At 41.7% G+C, this 22294-nt stretch overlaps 1 protein-coding gene across 4 annotated transcripts in view; it reads left to right on the plus strand.

Annotated features, from left to right (window-relative positions):
- The window catches only part of nek7 (NIMA-related kinase 7), a 397752-nt gene that overhangs the window by 68008 nt on the left and 307450 nt on the right, over positions 1-22294 (plus strand). For all 4 annotated transcript variants that reach the window (XM_085982411.1, XM_085982407.1, XM_085982408.1 and 1 more), the window contains one exon: positions 2164-2253. In XM_085982411.1, coding sequence (XP_085838537.1) covers positions 2191-2253 — 63 coding nt within the window. In that variant the 5' untranslated portion in view covers positions 2164-2190. The remainder of the gene's footprint in view (positions 1-2163; positions 2254-22294) is intronic.

A 22294-nucleotide genomic window follows, 5' to 3' on the forward strand; every position in this document is an offset into this window, starting at 1 on the left:
GGCGCTGTCGGAAGTCCGAACACCTCAATAACAGGAGTCTGACTCTCCTGCGCTGCCGGGAGTCTCTTCCGATTCGCCAATTACTCTATATTGCACATTTCTTGATTTTTAAAATATTTTTGTTTGTTAAAAATATGCCTCGGTAGATAACCCTCTCCGTCATCTGGAATTTTTAATCAACCATCACCATCACTGTCCCGTCGGTGCCGGATACCAAAGAGTTTCCTGTAGTTAGTAACTGAGAAACGCAAGTAATGCATAAATAATTAGGACCACAGGATACACTTAAGAGGACTTGTTTGAAATCATTACTCTCTGGAAGCCCTTAATGTATCTGAAAAAAACTGAAATTAAGTCAATAACTAATTAGACTACTCTGGCTATAACTTAACCCTTTATTTTTAAAAAAAGTATGGTTGAAACAAATATTACCCAACATCACTTGAATTCATTATCGTATCTCCAAGGTATATTTCAGTAGTACATCATATTATTCTTGGAACATTGGAAAGATTATTTGCAAAATATTCCATAAAAGTTAATTTAAATTATAGATTTAAGGGGCTGAACATTAACTTCCAAAAACAGGTGAGTTGAGGTTCGGTCAGAGGTTAAAATTCAAAAAAAATCTGAAACGGGAACCCAACCCGTCTGCTTCTGGTTTTAACAATGGCGGGACGAGGAAGGGCCAATCCGCTTGCTGTACTGAAATTCCATATAATGAGGCTTCCTGCTTTCATTTCAACAGTCAATCTAGTTTCAAATCCTGTCAGGTGGGAAACCCGGCAGGTGAGAGGAGGCGAGAAGGGCTGAATTAATGAGGTGTGGCTTTACAGCACTGCTTGTGGGCCAGGAGGAGCAGGAGTGTTTCCTCCAGGCCCAGCAAACCCACCCCGTGTGATTTCTCTGCTTCCCCCTACCACCATTGGACCCCCGCCCCACCACCCCTCCCCCCACCAGACCTACTTGCTCTCCTCTGCTGCGGCCTCGTGTTGCAGGCTTCCCTACCCAACAGGTCTCTAGCCTGTCAATCAGGAAATCGACAAAAAAAATGAAGGCACCTTGCAGTTTAAAAACAGTAGGACCCGGAAGAACGGGCTTCCTGACTTCAAAACAGCCCCACCCCCGCATTGAATGTGCCTCCGGGCTAAAATCCATGCCAATGATTCAATGCGTAGTTTGAATACTTGGTTAGAATAATTGTTAATACCTTTCATTTCTTCATATGTTTAAAATAAACAAAGAATTTACATTTATACAGCACCATATTATATCGTCAGGACATCCCAACATGCCAACTTTACAACCCAACATCACAAACAGATTATCTGGTCATTATCACATAGCCGTTTGTGGGACCTTGTTATACACACATTGGCTGCCGTGCTTCCGACAATACAACAGTGAGTACACTTCAGAAGTACTTAATTGGCTGCAAAGTGCTTTGGGACATCCTGAGGTCGTGAAAGGCAGTATATAAATGCAAGTTCGTCGTTCTTTCTTTTTGATCAGTGCAGTCACTGTTGTACAGGCAACACACAGTTCACAATTCAGGCACAGCAAGGTCCCACTCATGGCAAACGAATGAATGATCAGATACTCTTTTTGGTGGTATTGAAAAGAATGTTGGTCAGAACTACAGAAAAATCCCCTGCTTTAATTTGAATCATGTCATGGGATCTTTTGCATCCACCTGAGCAGGTAGACAGGACCTTGGTTTAACACCTCACCTGAAAGGTTGCACGTCCAACAATGTAGCACTCTTTCGGTACTGCACTGAAGTGTCAGCCATGATTATGTGCTTAATTCTGTAGTGGAGCTTGAATTCTAAACCTTCTGACTCGGAGTGCTATCAAGTGAGCAAAGCTGATAGTTGATGTGCACTAATCTAATGTAAATATGAATGCTTAACTAACTGCTACTTTTGTATTTTGCAGATATGGTTTGGTAGCATTCAGTACCTAAGTTACAAAACCAGAAGTTTACTTGTAATATCAGTGGAAAGCCTATTCACCCTAAACATCACTTGCTGTGAATACTGTAAATAAGCGAAATGCACTTGTAATGAAATCACTGTACACATTTAATCAGTTAACACATTTGACGGTTTCTATGTATAATAATGATGCGATGTCAGTAAACTTGCTCCATTTGATGTCTTAGGTAAAAGGATCCTATTTCTCTTAAAATATGGATGAGCAGCCTCCACAACAGTTCGCTGGTCATGTTGCAGTTTCTGCATTTCAGTCACAGGTACTACTTTTAAATGTTTAAAAGCTATTGTAGTAAATATAGTGCAGAAATGCTTTGTATCTTTTTTCAGTATGATTTTAAAAGGAAAAAAAAACTTGCATTTATATAATGCGTTTCACAACCTCAGGACATCCCAATGCGCTTTACAGCCAATGAAGTACTTTGGAATTGTAGCCATTGTTGTACTGTAGGAAACATTGCAACCAACTTGAGCATAGCAAGGCCCCACAAACAATAATATGATAGTGACCAGATAATCTGTTTCATGTAACATTGGTTGAGGGAGAAATGTTGACCAGGATTCTGGAGAGAACTCCCCTGCTCTTCCAGTAGTCCCATGGTATCTTTTACGCCCACCTGAGTGGGCAGATGGGGCCTCGGTTTTCTGCTTCATCCGAAAGACGGCACCCCCGACAGTGCAGCACTCTCTCGGTATTGCACTGTAGGGACAGCCTAGATATACGCTCAAGTCTCTGGAATGGGGCTTGAACCCATGACCTTATAACTCTGAGGTGAGAGAGCTATCACTGAGCCAAGCCTGACAGAATTTCAGCATGTTATAACAAATACATGTGAGTCAGTGCTACATAACCTTGAATACACTAAACCATTTGTTAAAAATGCATTTCTGGCAAAACTGTTTTGCAGATGTGGTAGACAATCCTTGAGGTTGTCTTGGTGATGAAATATAAAAAGGGGTGGGGGTGGTGCCATGTGAATTGTGTCTGGGAGCGAAACAAAAGCAATATTTACCTTCTCTGAAGTTGCGATGGATCCTATTCCGGTATAGGGCTAGAGTAATTGCAAATAAATCCTACTTCTGAAGTTTTTAAATGCATGTTCTACTCTAATTTCCACTCTTTCATCATTGCTTTTGCGTCAATAACACATGATTTTTTGATGAACTTGGCTGCTTTAAAGTTCTGTTAATTGTTTGAATTCTGTTATTTTTAGGTGATTTTTAACTGATATGTGTGTGTATATAGAGCCACATATTTGTTGCAATGCAGACACATTTTACTTTATTACTGTTTGAAAATATAATGGTATAAGTATAAATCTGTCTATATGGTTCAAGCCAATGGTACTTCAAAACAAGTACTTTCCAAATGTTTCAGCAATGGGACATTGCTGTCTGGTTAAATGATTTTCAGAACCTTTATTCTCTTACAGTTGGCAACGTTATTGCCTAACTCACTAACTCTAGTTCATATTTAGTTAATGATTATCTAAGAATCTGCTTGGTTACTCTGCATTGATCTTCTGCTGGTGTCAGTATTTTTAGAATACAGTCTTATGATTTTAATTAACTTCTCTATTCCAACATAAAATTGACATAATTGAGTGTAGTAACTATGTTTTTCACTTTTAGCACTGCCTTGTGTGCAGTAAATTCCAGCTATAGCAGCATACTTTTGAAATTCTGTGTAGCATTATCTTTGTCTTTTTCTGATAACCTTGTTCATTTGGATAGTGCCAAAAGTTGAAAAGATAACTTTTTTTTTGAAGTGTAAGTTAGGATACCAACAAGGTTGAAAAGATGAGGTAAATCAAGAAGTAGTGATTAGGTAATATTAAGGGAAGATTGACAGAGCTAAGGAGTTCCACTCTTGGGATTCTAGAAAAGAAACAGTTTAAAAAAAAAAAAAAAAAATCATTCTTGGGATGTGGATGTCGCTGCCAAGTCCGCCGTTTATTACCAATCCCTAGTTGCCCTGCAAAGGTGGTGGGATGGCCACCTTCGTGAACAACTGCTGTTAGTGTGATAAAAATATATTCTTTGCAGCGGTTTGATACAACTTAGTGGCTTGCTGGACTATTTCAGAAGGTTGCTGTGAGTCAACCACGTTGGTGTGGGACTGAAGTCACATAAGGTTTTCTTCCCTAAAAGACATTAGTGAACCAGCTGGGTTTTTACAACAGCCTGACAGCATTATAGTCACCTTTTACCGATACCAACTTTTTTCCCAACTAAATTCTAGTTTTAAAACTACCATGGTGGGATTTGAACACATCTTTGGATTATTATTCCAGTAACATAACCACTACACTACTGTATCCGTTATATCAGGAGGCTGTGATAAATTTTGATTTGGACACTGAGAATACAAGGAGGTTTATTTGTAGCTTTGAAGTAGTGAGAATGGAAAATTCATGGAAGCACTGACAATCTATTATTGTATTAAAAACAGTGTGTGGTGGCAACATTCCTAAGATATTGCATCTGTAGGTGGTGATGGGAGCATATTGTTATACCATAACAGGGCCAACTGAAACAAAAAGTTGGGGTATGTAAGAATACCAGAGGAATGCCAAATTCTGTGGAAGTGTACCTTCAGGAGATAAGGGTGGGAAAAAAATAATTAGACTTTGTGGACTTAAAAAAAAAGGACACAAGCTCAGCTTAAGAGTGGAATAACACCTTTTGCGTTATTTGGGAAAATGTCATAATAAATCATCTAAATTACCATGAGCAATGTTGCAGGACATGTGCTAATGAATACATATGTGGGAATTTCCTGAGGTGTTGCACACAAGGATTGAAGATCATATAATTGTGATCTTATTTCATATTACTAAAGAATGTGACAGTAGTCTTTAAAGCACTAGATGACAGAAGCTCCCACTATGCAGACTAAAAGGAACTAAGCCACTGAACTTTAAATACTGTGAAATAAGTATTCCATTCACTTAGCCACCACATACCTATCATGATCAATTACTCCTGCAGAATGTAAACTCCGTTTTGGTCAGGAGAGAAAAACCCAAATCAGCCAAACTCTCTCTCTCATACGCACCAAAATAAACCCAGAGAGTGGTTCAGCCGAGTTAAGTTTTTTAACGTTTCAACCACATAAACAACACAGAATAACAATGAAATCCATCTAGTTAGTAAAAATTAAGTGAAAGGGGGACACTGAATGATTTCAGTCTAATCTATGAAAGGAATTAAGAGAACAAGAACACTGCAAATTTATTGTACCTAGTATTTAAAAGGAATGAAGTAAATTGCATGGGTTCCATGAATTAGCAATGGAAAAGCAGGCAGAATTGCAGTGGCAGTGAGGGAAAGTCTGCAGCAGCTCCATGGACAGCGAAAAGCAATTAGGGGCCTGGCACAGGGAAAAAAAACTGGCACAGTCAATGTATTTAAACAGCAAGTAGCGAACTGTTTTAAAATAAATAAATTAGAGGCAGAACCATATTACTTCATGAGCAGAGAGCACTGTAAAACGCAAGTTCAAGAAAGGTCATCACACATTGGTGTCTAATGCTTCAAACCAGGGTGAAAATACATATCGTCCCAGATTTTGCTGGAGTGGGGCATCTCGCGGTGTGCCCTGTTAGTTAGACTTATTTGTGCATGTTTGGGTTTTAACATTTTTATCCCACAAAGTTGCTGGAAGTGCGAGCTGATAACGACACTGTACTATTCTATGATTCTGTGACACAGCAAGGGCAACAGGGCATCTAGGACCTTAGTGAACAATGGGACACACGGTGTATTTCCTTAATTAATGAGTTAAAGGATTGAGAAATAAACAGAGGAAGGACTGAGAAGGAAGTTAAATTAGAGTGGGTGAATTCAATGTCAAATCAGGTAAAGAAAGAGAAATAAAGGCCGGAATTTTCCTTACCTTGGCGGGTTTGGTGCGGCCGGTGTCCGTGGCGGGTCGCGACCCCGCTGCTGGTTCCATCCCGCTGTAGAAAATGAACTTGCCTTAATGGGGCCTATTAAGCATGCCCAGCGCATTACCCGGCCCAATTAGATGGAGCGGGTCCGGTGACGTCATTCATGACGTGTTTTAAACTGGGATCCTTAAAGGGACCCTGGCCACATTTAATTTTAATTTTAATCTAACATAGCGGGTGTTGAATCTTCACTGTATAATAAAAGTTATATATGAGTGACAAAGAAAAATTTAAATCTTATCATTAAGTGATATGACTCCATCTACAAATACGGTCAAGAACATAATTAAAAAAGTACATTTAATTGGGAAATTATTGGTGCTTTAGTCACAAATCTATAGACTTTTGTATCAGTAACTGGTACAAATAAAAGATGTGGGTGTATAGGTAATACATAAAATTAAGCAGATTTTAAATGTAATTGTAAAGGGTGGATTTACAATCTTATGCAAGTTCAGCGGAAGAGCTGCGGAATCCCTGACAAACAGTGAAAGTGGTGCTTACAATGTGTTTCTGTGATTTCTGCAGCTCTTCCGTTGAAGTTAACAATGGACAAGTGAGAGAACCTCTGCAGAAATTCACCCTAAAGTCTCAGATTGAAAAATTAAATTAGTTATATTCAGGGACTGAAAGCAAATTGAACCAGTGGAATGAGTGATGAGAATGAGTGCGGCATCGGCAGCGGGTGGAGGCGGAGCAGCGCGGCAGAGTGACTACAAGAGGCCCCAGAGGCTCAGGTAGGCCTCAGTGTGGCATTGGCAGCGAGTGGAGGTGGAGCAGAGCAACTACAAGAGGCCCCAGAGGCTCAGGTAGGCCTCAGTGCGGTATCGGCAGCGGGTGGAGGCGGAGTAGCGCGGCAGAGCGACTACAAGAGGCCCCAGAGGCTCAGGTAGGCCTCAGTGCGGCATCGGCAGCGGGTGGAGGCGGAGCAGAGCGGCAGAGCGACTACAAGAGGCCCCAGAGGCTCAGGTAGGCCTCAGTGCGGCAGCGGGCGGAGGCGGAGCAGCGCGGCAGAGCGACTACAAGAGGCCTCAGAGGCTCAGGTAGGCCTCAGTGCGGCAGCGGGCGGAGGCGGAGCAGCGCGGCAGAGCGACTACAAGAGGCCTCAGAGGCTCAGTTAGGCCTCACCAATCTCCAATCTCAGGGAAGGAGAGAGGTAAAAAGTTTTCAAGGTGTGACGTCACCACAAAACAGGTAGGTGATTGGTTGGAGTATTTCTCTCGTTTTAAAACTTTAAGTCTATGGTTTATAGTTTTTAAGGTTGCTGTGGTGTACCAAGGCCTTTCTGGTGCAGAGTGACTGTTGGTAAACCATTTAACTGGTGTAACTAGAGGGATTGATTTAATTTAAATCCAATTAATTAAAGGGGATACTAGCATCTAAAATCGGGCAGAGGGTGCCCATAACTAACAATAAAAAATTTAAATAATTACATAGAATGGAGCAGGTGATGTGTTACTGTTGCGAGATGTGGGAGCCGGTGAACCCCATTGAGGCTCACGGTGATTACGTCTGTGACAAGTGTCTGCTGCTACAGGAACTCCAGCTCCGTGTTGATGAGCTGGAGTCTGAGCTTCAGACACTGCGACACATCAGGGAGGGGGAGAAGTACCTGGACTCTGTGTATCAGGAGGTGGTCACACCTATGAAGTTAAGTAATTCAGATGTAGCCCATGGTCAGGGACAGGACGGTGTGACTACGAGTGAGGCAGGTACGGGGATCCAGGAGGTAGAGCTGGAGGAGCCGCAGCCCTTGCTCTTGACCAACAGTTTCGAGGTTCTTACTCCCTGTGGGGACAGGAGCAGGGACTGCAGGGAGGAAGAGCAGCCTGGCCACAGCACCATGGAACGGGGGGCCATTCAAGAGGGGGGAGTAAATAGAAATGTTGTAGTGGTAGGGGATAGTATTATTAGGGGGATAGATAGAGTTCTCTGCAGCCGAGAGTGAGAGTCCCGAAGGCTGTGTCGCCTACCCGGTGCCAGGGTTAAGGACATCTCCTCTGGGCTGGAAAGAAACTTGCAGTGGGAGGGGGTGGATCCAGTTGTCGTGGTCCATGTTGGTACAAACGACGTAGATAGGACTAGGAAGCCGGTTCTGTTAAAGGAGTGTGAGCAGCTAGGGGTCAAATTAAAACAGAACCTCAAGGGTAATCATCTCTGGATTATTACCTGAGCCACGAGCGAATTTGGCTAGGACAAATAAAATTAGAGAGTTAAATGCGTGGCTCAAAGACTGGCGTGGGAGAAATGGGTTTTGCTTCCTGGGACACTGGCACCAGTACTGGGGCAGGAGGGAGCTGTTCCGTTGGGGCGGGCTTCACTTGGCCAGTGCTGGGACTAGAGTCCTGGCGGATCATATAACTAGGGCTGTAGAGAGGGCTTTAAACTAACTAGTGGGGGGGAGGTTCCTAGAGAGCAAAAAATAAAAATGACAACAGAGAAGGTCATAGACTTAGGTAGCAGTGGGGAAATTAAAAACCAGAGCGTGTCAGGAAGGGGCAGAAGGTATGGAGTAAAAGGTAAAGTAATAAAAAGGGCAAAAGCAGGAACTAAGTGTCACAAAACATATTTGAAAGTTCTCCATCTGAATGCACGTAGCATTCGTAACAAAATAGACGAGTTAATGGCACAAATAACTACATATGGGTATGATCTTGTGGCCATTACAGAAACATGGCTGCAGGGTGACAATGCCTGGGAATTAAACATACCTGGTTATTTAACGATCAGGAAGGACAGGCAGGAAGGAAGGGGAGGTGGGGTGGCTATGTTAATAAAGGAAGGAATCACTGTAATACAGAGAAATGATATTGGGTGAAAAGATCAGGATAATGAAACAGTTTGGGTGGAGGTAAGGAATAATAAGGGGAAAAAAACACTAGTGGGCGTAGTCTATAGGCCTCCGAACAGTTGCAACTCTGTTGGACGGAGTATCAATCAGGAAATAGTTGAGGCTTGTAATAAGGGAGCATCTATAATTATGGGGGATTTTAACTATCATATTAATTGGACAAATCAAATTGGGCAGGGCTGCTTTGAGGATGAGTTCATTGAGTGTATTAGGGATGGGTTTCTTGAGCAGTATGTAACTGAACCGACCAGGGGGCAAGCAACATTAGATCTGGTCCTGTGTAACGAGACAGGATTAATTAAAAATGTCCTAGTAAAGGATCCCCTTGGAATGAGTGACCATAACATGGTTGAATTCCATATTCAATTAGAGGGTGAGAAGGTTGGATCTCAAACAAGCGTGCTAAGCTTGAATAAAGGAGACTATGAAGGTATGAGAGCGGAATTGAGTAGAGTGGATTGGGAAAATAGATTAAAGGGTAAGACGATACATGATCAGTGGTGTACATTTAAGGAGTTATTTTACAACTTCCAAAAAAAATACATTCCACTGAGAAGAAAAGGGTGTAAAAGAAAAGACAGCCATCCGTGGCTAAGTAAAGAAATTAAGGATAGTATTCGACTAAAAACAAGGGCATATAAGATAGCCAAATCTAGTGGGATGATAGAGGATTGGGAAAACTTTAAAAGACAGCAAAAAATAACAAAAAGATTGATTAAGAAAGGGAAGATAGATTATGAAAGTAAATTAGCAAAAAATATAAAAACAGATAGTAAGAGTTTTTACAGTTATATAAAAAGAAAAAGGGTGGCTAAAGTAAATGTTGGTCCCTTAAAGGATGAGACCAGGAAATTAATGGTGGGAAATATGGAGATGGCAAAAACACTGAATGAATATTTTGTATCAGTCTTTACAGTAGAAGACACTAAGAATATCCCAACACTGGACAAACAGGGGGCTATTGGGGGGGAGGAGCTAAACACGATCAAAATCACTAAGGAAGTGGTACTTGGTAAAATAATGGGACTCAAGGCGGATAAATCACCTGGACCTGATGGCTTACATCCTAGGGTCTTGAGGGAAGTGGCGGTAGGGATTGTGGATGCATTGGTAATAATTTTCCAAAACTCCCTGGACTCAGCAAAGGTCCCGGCAGACTGGAAAACTGCTAATGTAACACCCTTATTTAAAAAGGGCAGTAGACAGAAGGCTGGAAACTATAGACCGGTTAGCCTAACATCTGTGGTGGTAAAATATTGGAGTCCATTATTAAGGAGACAGTAACAGGACATTTGGATAATCATAATTTAATACGACAAAGTCAGCATGGTTTTATGAAGGGGAAGTCATGTTTGACAAATTTGTTGGAGTTCTTTGAGGAAGTAACATATAGGGTGGATAAAGGGGAACCAGTGGACGTAGTGTATTTAGACTTCCAAAAGGCAATTGACAAGGTGCCACACAAAAGATTATTGCTTAAGATAAAAAATCACGGGATTGGGGGTAATATTCTGGCATGGATAGAGGATTGGTTATCTAACAGAAGGCAGAGAGTTGGGATAAATGGTTCATTCTCGGACTGGCAATCAATAACTAGTGGTGTTCCACAGGGGTCAGTGCTGGGTCCCCAACTCTTTACAATCTATATTAACGATTTGGAGGAGGGGACCGAGTGTAACATATCAAAGTTTGTAGATGATACTAAGATGGGAGGGAAAGTAGTGAGTGAGGAGGACATAAAAAACCTGCAAGGGGAGATAGACAGGCTAAGTAAGTGGGCAGAGATTTGGCAGATGTAATACAATACTGGAAAGTGTGAGGTTATGCACTTTGGCAGGAAAAATCGTAGAGCAAGTTATTATCTTAATGGCAAGAAACTGGAAAGTACTGAAGTACAAAGGGATCTGGGGGTCCTGGTGCACGAAACTCAAAAGGTTAGTATGCAGGTGCAGCAAGTGATTAAGAAGGCCAATGGAATGTTGGCTTTCATTGCTAGGGGGATAGAATATAAAAATAGGGAGGTATTGCTTCAGTTGTACAAGGTATTGGTGAGACCGCACCTGGAATACTGCGTACAGCTTTGATGTCCATACTTAAGAAAAGACATACTTGCTCTCGAGTCAGTACAAAGAAGGTTCACTCGGTTAATCCCGGGGATGGACATATGAGGAGAGGTTGAGTAGATTGGGACTCTACTCATTGGAGTTCAGAAGAATGAGAGGCGATCTTATTGAAACATATAAGATTGTGAAGGGGTTGGATCGGGTGGATGCGGGGAGGATGTTCCCGATGATTGGTGAAACTAGAACTAGGGGGCATAGTCTTAGAATAAGGGGCTGCTCTTTCAAAACTGAGATGAGGAGGAACTACTTCACTCAGAGGGTGGTAGGTCCATGGAATATGCTGCCCCAAAAAGCTGTAGAAGCTATATCATTACATAAATTTATACAAATAGACAGTTTCCTAGAAGTAAAGGGAATAAAGGGTTACGGGGAGCGGGCAGGAATTTGGACATGAGTCTAGGTTCGGATCGGTCATGGCCCTGTGGGTAGCGGAGCGGGCCCAGGGGCAGTGTAGCCTGATCCTGCTCCTATTTCGTGTGTCTAATTCTGTTAGGTTCAGGAGATGGTTCTGTGATAGTAGATTGGCGGTTAGGATCAGATCAGCCATGATCTTATTGAATGGCGGAGCAGGCTCGAGGGGCCGATTGGCCTACTCCTGCTCCTATTTCTTATGTTCTTATGAAATTGTTACGGTTGATGACTTGATTTAATGTGTAACTGGACAATCGCAGTATACTGTGAGAAAGCTTGACCAGAAACAACACACAAATTTATTTAAATGGTATATGTCATTTTTTATAATGCAGATCAATTCACTGCAATTACTACAATAGCAAAATACTGTGAATGCTGGAAATCTGAAATAACAACAGAAAATGCTGGAAACACTCGGCAGGTCAGGCAGCATCATGGAGAGAGAAACAGAGTTAACGTTTCAGGTCGATGAAGGGTCACTGAGGGTTTCCAGCATTTCTGCTGTTATTTCACTGCAGTTACTGTTGAGTTGGAAGGCAACAGCCGAGAATGGCCAGTGATAAATGTATTTCCTTCACCATCCAGGGTAGCAATTGCATCCCTTCAGGAATTTCTGAAGTAACATTTACCCGTAGCGCTTCAAGTAAAACAGAATCTCCATCAACCTGTTAGCTGATGTAATCAACATGTTTTTATTTTGAAACAACAACAGAAAATGCCGAACGCACTCAGCAGGTCGGGCAGCATTGTGGAGAGAGAAACAGAGTTAACGTTTCAGGTCAATGACCCTTCGTCAGAACTGGAAAAAGTTGGAGAAGTAACAGATATTTACGCAAGTGTGGGGCAGGGAAAGGAGGGAGGGGAGGAAAGAACAAAGGGAAGGCCTGTGATGGGATGGAAGGCAGGAGAGATTAAAAGACAAAAGGGATGATGGTGCAAGGCAAAAGGAGATGGTAATGGGACAAGTTAAGAAACAAAAGATGACTCTGGATGAGGTGTAAATGACTGGCAGAATCATTAACAGCTGCCATGTGAGAGAAAAGAAAACATGGGGGCCGAGGTTGTAGTCTGAAATTGTTTGAACTCGATGTTGAGTCCAGAAGGCTGTAAAGTGCTTAATCGAAAGATGAGGTGCTGTTCCTCGAGCTTACGTTGAGCTTCGTTGGAACAGTGCAAGAGGTTGAGGGCGGAGAGGTCAGAATAGGAGTGGGGCAGAGAATTAAAGTGACAGGCGACCGGAAGCTCGGGGCCATGCTTGCGGACTGAACAGAGGTGTTCCGCAAAGCAGTCACCCAATCTGCGTTTGGTCTCCCCAATGTAGAGGAGATTGCATCGTGAGCAGCGAATGCAGTATCCTAAACTGCAAGAAGTACAAGTAAATCGCTGTTTCACCTGGAAGGAGTGTTTGGGGCCCTGGACAGTGGGAAGGGAGGAGGTAAAAAGGCAGGTGTTGCATCTCCTGCACTTGCACAGGAAGGTGCCATGGGAAGGGGTGTTGGGGGTGATAGAGGAGTGGACCAGGGTGTCGCAGAGGGAGCGGTCCCTTCGGAATGCTGAAAGGGGAGGGGAAGATGTGTTTGGTGGTGGGATCATGGTGGAGGATGATCTGTTGAATGTGGAAGCTGGTGGGGTGAAATGTGAGGACAAGGGGAACCCTATCATCGTTCTGGGAGGGAGGGGAAGAGGTGAGAGCAGAAGTGCGGGAAATGGAACGGACATGGTCAAGGACCATGTCAACCACGTTTTTTATTTTGGTTTGTGTTCCATGCTGTCAAGTAATCAGCTGGAGCAATGGCCACGGAACTCACTCCTCAGGTTGACAGATGTGGTTCCCGAGCTCTGTGAATCCCATGGCCATGCAAGGAAATTTAAAAAATAGGTGGGGGAGGGGAAAGGCTCTTTAGTGCCTGTAAAGTACCTCGCAATGATTTCAATTGGGTTCCTCACCGCTGCAGGTTGGGTCAGCTCCACGCTGACACACTCCTGTGGGAAAGGCACATGGGAGCAAAAAAAACAAGTTTCCCACCCAACTCACCACCACAGAAAATTCAGCCCAAAGAAAGATTGGATTAAGAGAGAAAAAAAAAGACACGGGTAAAGTAAGAATAAAATTTGGTGTTTTTAAAATCTAAAGCAACTCACAACCTGAAGGAATGAGATGTCTCATGTATGATTGTTCACTTTCTGGGCAAGAGAGGTTAATTGGCAGTCATGAACAATTATCTCGTGGTTAAAAGGTACTTGCGCTGTTGATTACTAGACTTAACTTTCTGCGAGTTTAATGGACAATTAATGTGCAAATCCAGCAGCATCCTGAAAATCACGGGGCGGTTAAGTGCGAGTTGCCATTTTCGCGAAGATAATGGCAAATCGTCCAGAAACTTGTGGCGATTCGCAATGCAAGGGGTATCTCTTCCTTGCCACAAGTTGCTGACTGATTTGTGCATTAATATCAGCATGCGTCATTCAGACGCGGATATTTTTTGATCAAACTCTGGGCCTTTTTTTTAAGTGATGGCGAGTGTGCAGTAATGGCAATGACAATACAAGTATTTATTTATTAACATAGTTTACATGACCTCGAGCAACCAGCAGCCCAAATTGCCAGCTGGGTCGAAAATACAAATTCTTAACAAAGCTGTGGACCGCTGGAGGAAATACTTTTAAATCGGAGCCAAAATATTGATTTTTAAATCTAGGCAAACTGCCAGCAGGTGCAATGGATTGATTTCTTTTACTGTGTAAAAACTCTCGCAGAATGACAAAGAAGTCCATCGCTGACTCATTGTGATATTAGAGGGCCAGGAAAATAATTTTATCTTTTTGCCCACATCATGGGGATCTCAGGGTTCAATTACTCACTCTTGCAGCATAAATGAGACCTGCAGGCGCAGGAAAAATCAATTTTCTATAACCTGTTAAAAGCACACACACACAACGAAGAAGCCGAGCAGTGGTTTGGCACTCTTTGACATTGGTGGGCCAGGGAATTCATTTTAATCTACATTGTGGGAAGCGCGGGTTTCATGTTTATTTATTTACTATTGCAGCCGGGCAGGGAGCCATGGCCTTGGGGAAAATCAATTTTAACTATAATTAACCATTTACTTTAAGTTAAAATTGGATAAATTCTAATTGAGCAGGAATGCCAAAAGTACCTTTTTTAAGTTTTTGAATGGGGTGGATAGGCTGAGAAGTTCCAGGCTTACATTGAAAATAGTCGGAACAGGACGGCACCACCTATGGTGGAAGAATGCATCGCCGGTATTGCTGTTACACTTTACTGATTAAATGGGCGTTATAAATCAGTCTTCAAGAATTCTAATGTACTCATTGATTATCTAGGTGTTGTACACAGGGAGTCAAGGTGAAGCAGGGTTAGATTGTGGGGAATAATTTGACCAGGGAGCATCAATATAATTTAGTTCCCATTTTAAAGTTAAGCAGTCTTTTTTTATGTACTACTGTAAGATTCGCAAAATTTCTACATTTCCCCAAAGGTTATTAATCAGAAAAAGGACCCTGCATGGACATTTTAATGAAAAAGGGTACCCAAAATGTCGTCCGCGCCTCGTGGCAGAAAGCCTGTGAAATTTTAAAACTTGGACTCTGCGGCACAGGCAGCTCGTGGAGAAATCGAAACCAAAGCTGCAGTTTCTGTGAAGAGAGACTTTGCGTTTTTAAAACCAAACAGGACTTTGAATTATGTATTAGACCAAATCGGAGACAGATCAAACCCAGTTAGGGCTATAGTTAAGGCCATCAAGCAGTTTGCATAAATAATCGGGAACAGCTTAAGGAAGCCATCGAGGCTGGACAGGCCCATTAAGAGGTATTAATAACAAAACAAGTCAATTATCAGGCCAGTAGATGCGATTACCGGCCATCTAAAAACAGTTAGAGTAGATTGCTACAGTTATTTAAAATAGCCCACCAAGATTGGGACAAAGAACTAACCTGATTTGGCACGCAGATAAGGGTTTTCGAAAGGCGTATAATTGAAGGCCCTGGGTAGTAATCGCTCTCTTCTCTTTGGCCTCTCCTTGCTCCTCGCCCTCGTGGCTGCCGCTCTTTCCCTGTCCCACGCTTACCCCCTGGCCTTTGCCCGTGCCTTTCCCCACTCCATCTGGAATCGCCCAGGCACTGCATCGGGTGGACACGGACAATTCAGGCCAAGCGAGGTGGGACACGACGAGGCGAGGAGGTAAGACGAACTGAGGAAGACAACGGAGGAGACGAACGGAGGAGACGAACTGAGGAAGACGACTGAAGACAGGCTTCGAATCATCGGGCCTTCAGTCTCAGCTGACCGGCGACTATCTTCATATAAACTCAAACTGTCGGCCGAGGAAGAGGAACCGTCATCCCTGCAAGGTAAAGTACCCAAGCAGAGACTTTAACTTTGGGGTACTTGTACCTGGACAACGCCCTTGCAGCACCCGGAGACCACGTGACGACGGCAGGCTTCAGAGAGCACCAAGAGCGAACCCCGAACCCCACCGCTGTTTTGAGTTCAGCAGACCCCTTTTGATTGGTGAGCATAAATTCTGGCCCCTCATAGCTTAATCTAGTTAGGTATAGGGGGTGGGATAAGGATAAGGGGATTGTTAAGATAGTTGTTTTCCCTCGATGTGCCGTGTGTTCCCCATTCCCTGTATAAGTATAGTTATTTTGTATTTTGCCTGTAAAAGTGTATACTAGTAACTTTTTCATAAGATTGTGTTAATTTCCTCTTCAATAAAAATCTTGGTTTTTGCTTACATCCAACCATCTGTTTACTCGAGTCTTTTCTGTATCGCCGCCTTGTACCAAAGTCCGGTGTCTAGAACCCAGGGGCGTGGGAGCGATTCGAACTGCTCATCAACAGTCAGAGGCATAACTGACTGGGCGTACGCGCCACCCCCTATACTACTTTGATTTTATATTATTTATAGTTAAATAGAAAAATCTAGGGCCGTTCTAGAAGCATAGAAGTAGTTAATTGGAGCTGAGGAGTTTCTTTGCAGTACAGCGGGAGGAGCTGGGAGACTCAAAGCTGAAGTCCTACAGCACAACCACTGGTAGGAGGGTGAAATGACAGTTTTTCAAGTTTCCATTATTAATGTAAACATGAAAACATTTTGAAAAATTGGCAGCCAAGTACGTGACTATGGTAATAAGGTTTTGTAGACAGGAAATATGCACAGAAGTAAGGTTTATATTATCATATGATTTGACATTTACTGTGAAATAGCAAAGTATTATATTTACATTTGTCTGCTTTCACCTTGGCTTGCAAATAGAACTAAACTATTCTGAAAAGCCCAGTCAGACACGTTAGGTTAAGAAGGCTATCAATGGACACATTAAAAAGGATAGTGCAGTTACTTATTTAAACTAACTTACGTAAAAATGAATTTCATAACCTGCAAGTATACTTCGTCAAGTAGTTTTTGTGGCATTCAGTGTGTAATGAATGAAATTACTACTGGTCTGTGGTAAATTTAACTATTTTCACCCAGTAACCATATGATTTTTTTCATTCGCTTGGTGTATGTTGAGTTACTGATGAGTGACCACACTTGCAAGAGGTAAAACAAGTACCACATTATGTTTAAACATGGTGGAATGATTAAAAAAAAAGCTTATTGGAGATTGAAACAGCTCAAACAGTCATTCCAATTTGCAATACAGAATTTTTAACACCAATTTTTTTTTTGAAAGCTAAAGAATGACAGATTTTGTGGATAATTAGTGCGTACATACAATTCCACCAATTCTTAAACATGAGGTACTCCTTGGCTGAACACTGAACAAGTTAATTGGACAACAGAATTTTCCTGTACTTTGGATTGACAATTCATCTTTGTGTGTGTTTCAGCATTTTCTGCTGCAGGACCTATTTGTTTCTGAAGTAAATCACTTTTCTGGGCAAATCATGCCCATGTCCTAGAAATAAATAGGGATAGTCTGAATGTACTGTATTGGATGATTTCACCCCCCCCCCCAACTTAATTATAACAAACAGAAAACAATTATGATTACCACAGAACAGAATTAAATTGGCTTATTGAGTGGTGTAAGCACAAAATTGCATCCTTAAATCATGAATTGCTGAAATTTCCTTTCATTAGTTATTGAAGATCTTACTAATTATATTGGAGTGGGATTAGCAAGACTCGCTGTTTTATTTATAACTTTCAAGTGTAGTTTGATTTGTACTTGGAAAATAAAAACTCAGATTACAGGGATTCAAGGAGGCATTTGTGAATGGGTGAGAATTTACAGGTGATAGCTCTACAAAATGATAGTTAAATTGAAGCCTGAAAAGGTGGTTAAACAGTCGAAAACTAGCTGTAGGTAAAATATTGTTGTTTGCTTTCTATTGCAAACAAATAATTATAGACATTGAAAATCAGTTTTTACCAATTTCCATTGATACATTTCTGAATTTGAGAAATTAAATCTGAAATTTCCCATTTTGTTCCAGGTCCGAGATGCACATATATTGCCTCCATAATGTAAAGACAAATGTTGAGGAGCATTGTAATGACAAAAGCTATGTTATTTAAAACATATGTGTACACTGCTTATAATGAAGGCAATATATTGTTCACAACATATACTGTTAACATCAACTATTTCATATTTCAGTCAGGGTTTAAAATATTTGTTCCTCCTGATACTATGATATGTTACTAAAACATGAATTTTAGCAGTCAACATTGTGCAGTAAAGTCCATTCACAAATATTATAAGTGTATTTTACTGCTAAAATAGTTTGACTGTGTTTAGTAAGCATGGAATTACTTTATTTTTGGAACTGCCAGTGAGGCCATCAAAGTCTGTGAACTGTGTGAATAATTGTGGGCTGTCATTTAGTTTACCTGTGCCTTGTTGCTGTTTTGCATTTTATTTTGAGGCTCAGTAATGTTCAAAATAAAATGCTTTTTCCCCCCGATTTCACTGAATTTACTCTACTTTGCGGGGGCGGGGGGCTTTAATAATTTCCCTTGGATTCCCTCTTTTGATGCTAAAAATAAAAATGGTAGAATACCTGGGGGGAAAAAAAGTGTTAAATTGGCAATAAATATAGGCCCAGAAATTCGGGTCGGAGGCTTCCCGCGGGTGCAAGCTTCCGACCTGCACTTACCTAGCGCGCCGGCCGTTGAGCTGTGGGCCCGCGTGGTATTCCGATCCTGGGCCTCCTCCAACTACTGGCGCGCAGTGCTTGCATATCCCGGGGGTGCAGTTAGTTCGAAGCGTTAGTGGGATCACGTGGGCCATGGCGAGCCAATGGTAGCAGGGAATGCTTCATTCATAAATTTGACAGGAAGAGCTGTCAAACCTATAAATATTATAAGCCCCAAAACATAACTCAAACTTCAAATACATTTTTTTTTAAATCACATTTTTAAAATAACTATAAATTACATGAAATAACTCTTTTAAACAATAATTTAAATTTTTGAAAAAATCAATTACATTTTCTAACGAGGCTAAAAATAAACTTACCTTTCTTTAAAGTATTTAAAAATAATAAACCTGTGGAAAAAATGTTTTAATTTTAATTAATTCACCACTTACCTTGTTAAAAGCAGGCCTTGCGCCTGCTTTTTAAAAGTGTAGCTGCTGGCGACTTACCCTCCCGGAGAAACCTGCAAAAAAAACATAAGTTCGATGTGCACGCGCTGCCTCTCCAGTGCACGCGTTCCACCTGTCAACCCCTTCTTTCAAGGGAACGGAAGTTCCAGTTTCCTGCGCATGCGCAGTGCATGCACGAAACCGGCACTTTGGTTGGGTCGACGCGTGGGTACCCAGTGTGTACTCGCGCGTCGGGACCTGAATTTCTGGGCCATAGACTTTAAAGGTCTTTAATTGTACTAGAGTTTGTGGGAATTGTCATTGGAAATAATTGCAGAACTGAAGATAACTAATTTCAAAGTAAGCAGCTATTTCAATTTTCCCCTCAAAATGCTACATAGAAGTCATATGAAGTCATAGAACAAAAAAACTGACACTAAAAGCTTTTATAGATATGTGAAGAGAAAAAGATTGGTGAAGTCAAGCGTAGGTCCCTTGCAGTCAGAATCAGGGGAATTTATAATGGGGAACCAAGAAATGGCTGACCAATTAAATACATATTTTGGTTCTGTCTTCACAAATGAGGACACAAATAACCTCCCAGAAATGTCGGGGAACATAGGGTCTGATGAAAGGGTGGAACTGAAAGAAATCAGTATTTGTAGGGAAATGGTGTTAGGGAAATTGACGGGATTGAAGGCCAATAAATCCCCAGGGCCTGATGATCTACATCCTAGGGTACTTAAGGAAGTGGCCCTAGAAATAGTAGATGCATTGCTGATCATCGTCCAACATTCGATGGAATCTGGAACAGTACCCATGGATTGGAGGGTAGCTAATGTTACCCCACTATTCAAAAAAGGTGGTAGAGAGAAAACGGGGAATTACAGACCAGTAAGCCTGACATCAGTAGTGGGGAAAATGCTAGAGTCCATTGTAAAAGATGTAATAGCAGAGCACTTGGAAAACAGTGACAGGTTCGGACAAAGTCAACATGGAGTTACAAAAGGTAAATCGTGCTTGACTAATCTACTGGAATTTTTTGAGGATGTAACTGGTAAAATAGATAAGGGAGAACCAGTGGATGTGGTGTATTTGGACTTGCAAAAGGCTTTCGATAAGGTCCCGCATAAGAGATTAGCGTGTAAAGTTAAGGCACATGGGATTGGGGGCAAGGTACTGACTTGGATAGAGAACTGGTTGGCAGACAGAAAGCAAAGAGTTGGAATAAACGGGTCTTTTTCCGAGTGGCAGGCAGTGACTAGTGGGGTACTGCAGGGATCGGTCCTTGGAACCCAGCTATTCACAATATATATTAATTAATGATCTAGACAAGGGAACTGGATCTAATATCTCCAAGTTTGCAGACGGCACAAAGCTGGGTGGGCGTGTGTGCTGTGAGGAGGATGCCGAGAAACTCCAGGACGATTTGGACAGGTTGGGTGATTGGGCAGAAGCATGGCAGATGCAGTATAATGTGGATAAATGTGAGGTTATCCACTTTGGTGTCTAAAACAGGAAGGCAGATTATTATCTGAATGGCAATAGATTGGGAGAAGGGGAAGTGCAACGAGACCTGGGTGTCCTTGTGCACCAGTCGCTGAAGGTAAGCATGCAGGTGCAGCAGGCGGTTAAGAAGGCAAATGGTATGTTGGCCTTCGTAGCGAGAGGGTTTGAGTACAGGAACAAGGATGTCTTGCTGCAGTTGTACAGGGTCTTGGTGAGACCACTGTAATGATCAATAACATGTCATCCTGGAGTGGTACACTAGATGGAGCCGTAGAGCTGTATATTTAGTTGTATGTGTTTAACACTACACTACCCACGATGCACTAGGCTACCCAGAAGGCAGTAGTCAAGATGGAAGCCTGCACACAGAAGCACACATGCTGAATCTCTACAGATGCTGTACCTAGAGAACGTGTACTGAATAAATGTCTAGCTAGAAGCTAGCTGTTCATAATAAGAATGTCTAGTTATTAATGAACATAACAACCACATCTTGAGTATTGTGTGCAGTTTTGGTCACCTTATCTGAGGAAGGATGTTCTTGCCATGGAGGGAGTTCAGCGAAGATTCACCAGGCTGATACCTGGGATGGCAGGAATGACGTATGAGGAGAGATTGGGTCGATTGGGCTTATACTTGCTGGAGTTTAGAAGAATGAGAGGGGATCTCATTGAAACTTATAAAATTCTGACAGGACTGGACAGACTAGATGCAGGAAGGATGTTCCCGATGGTCGGGGATCCAGAACCAGGGGTCACAGTCTAAGGATAAGGGGTAAGCCATTTAGGACAGAAATGAGGAGGAATTTCTTTACCCAGAGAGTGGTGAACCTGTGGAATTCTCTACCACAGAAGGCAGTAGAGGCCAATTCGTTAAATATATTCAAGAAGGAGTTGGATATATTTCTTAAGGCTAAAGGGATCAAGGGATATGGGGAGAAAGCAGGGACAGGGTACTGAATGTGGATGATCAGCCATGATCACATTGAATGGCGGAGCAGGCTCGAGGGGCCAAATGGCCTACTCCTGCTCCTATCTTCTATGTTTCAACCACTGACCCAATATTTTGATCTGTGAAATGAACTTCAACAATAACTTTTCAAATCGCTTAATTTATTTTTATTTAAAATACGATGATTCCTGGAACAGTGTGAAAGCGCCGGTTTGAATTAGTGATCTCCTTTACACGTTTGTCCCCATGTATTGCACTTCAAATGCAGTAGATTTGGTTTTAGATGCACAAAATATATGGGAGCAGCCTACTCTGAATTAAGATTTTTTTGTTCTAAAATAATACAATGCAAATTCAGAACTTCATGGTGTGCAAAATAAAAGGCTCAGTATTTCCCAAGTCAGTTTACAGTTCTGTTGTTTTATAACTAATTCAAATTACAGGGAAGATTAATTCCAGGCAAGATAAAATCCTTTTGAGTGCAACCAAAATGACTTGCATGTATCCAGCACGATTACTGTAATACATTGTCCAAAAATAGTGCAATATTACAGTTTTTACTGAGGTCTGGTTTGAATGGAACTAGAGTTTCCTGGTCTACTTTTCTATTGGAAGAGAGAGAAATAATTGCAGAACTGAAGATAACTAATTTGAAAGTAATTTTTTACAATATTTGTTGGGTCAAAATTTCATAATACATCACATGGAAGCTTCTGAATGAATGTAATCTTATGAACATTTTTGGACTTTTGAAACTTCACCTTACAACCAACTGAAGTATTGTAATGGAGAGCTGTTTGATCTGTGGAAGCTGTATCCTCAATTGTTTTTGAAATGTATAATGCAATTCTCTCTTGCTCCGCTTCATTTTAAGTGCAAAGACAATTAACCTCGTGCTATTCAATTGTCCAATAGTCTGCCATAAAAATGCATTTCT

This window comes from Somniosus microcephalus, chromosome 3, assembly GCF_052327205.1.
Source record: "Somniosus microcephalus isolate GS21.2 chromosome 3, FLI_Smic_1.0, whole genome shotgun sequence".
NCBI lineage: Eukaryota > Metazoa > Chordata > Chondrichthyes > Squaliformes > Somniosidae > Somniosus > Somniosus microcephalus.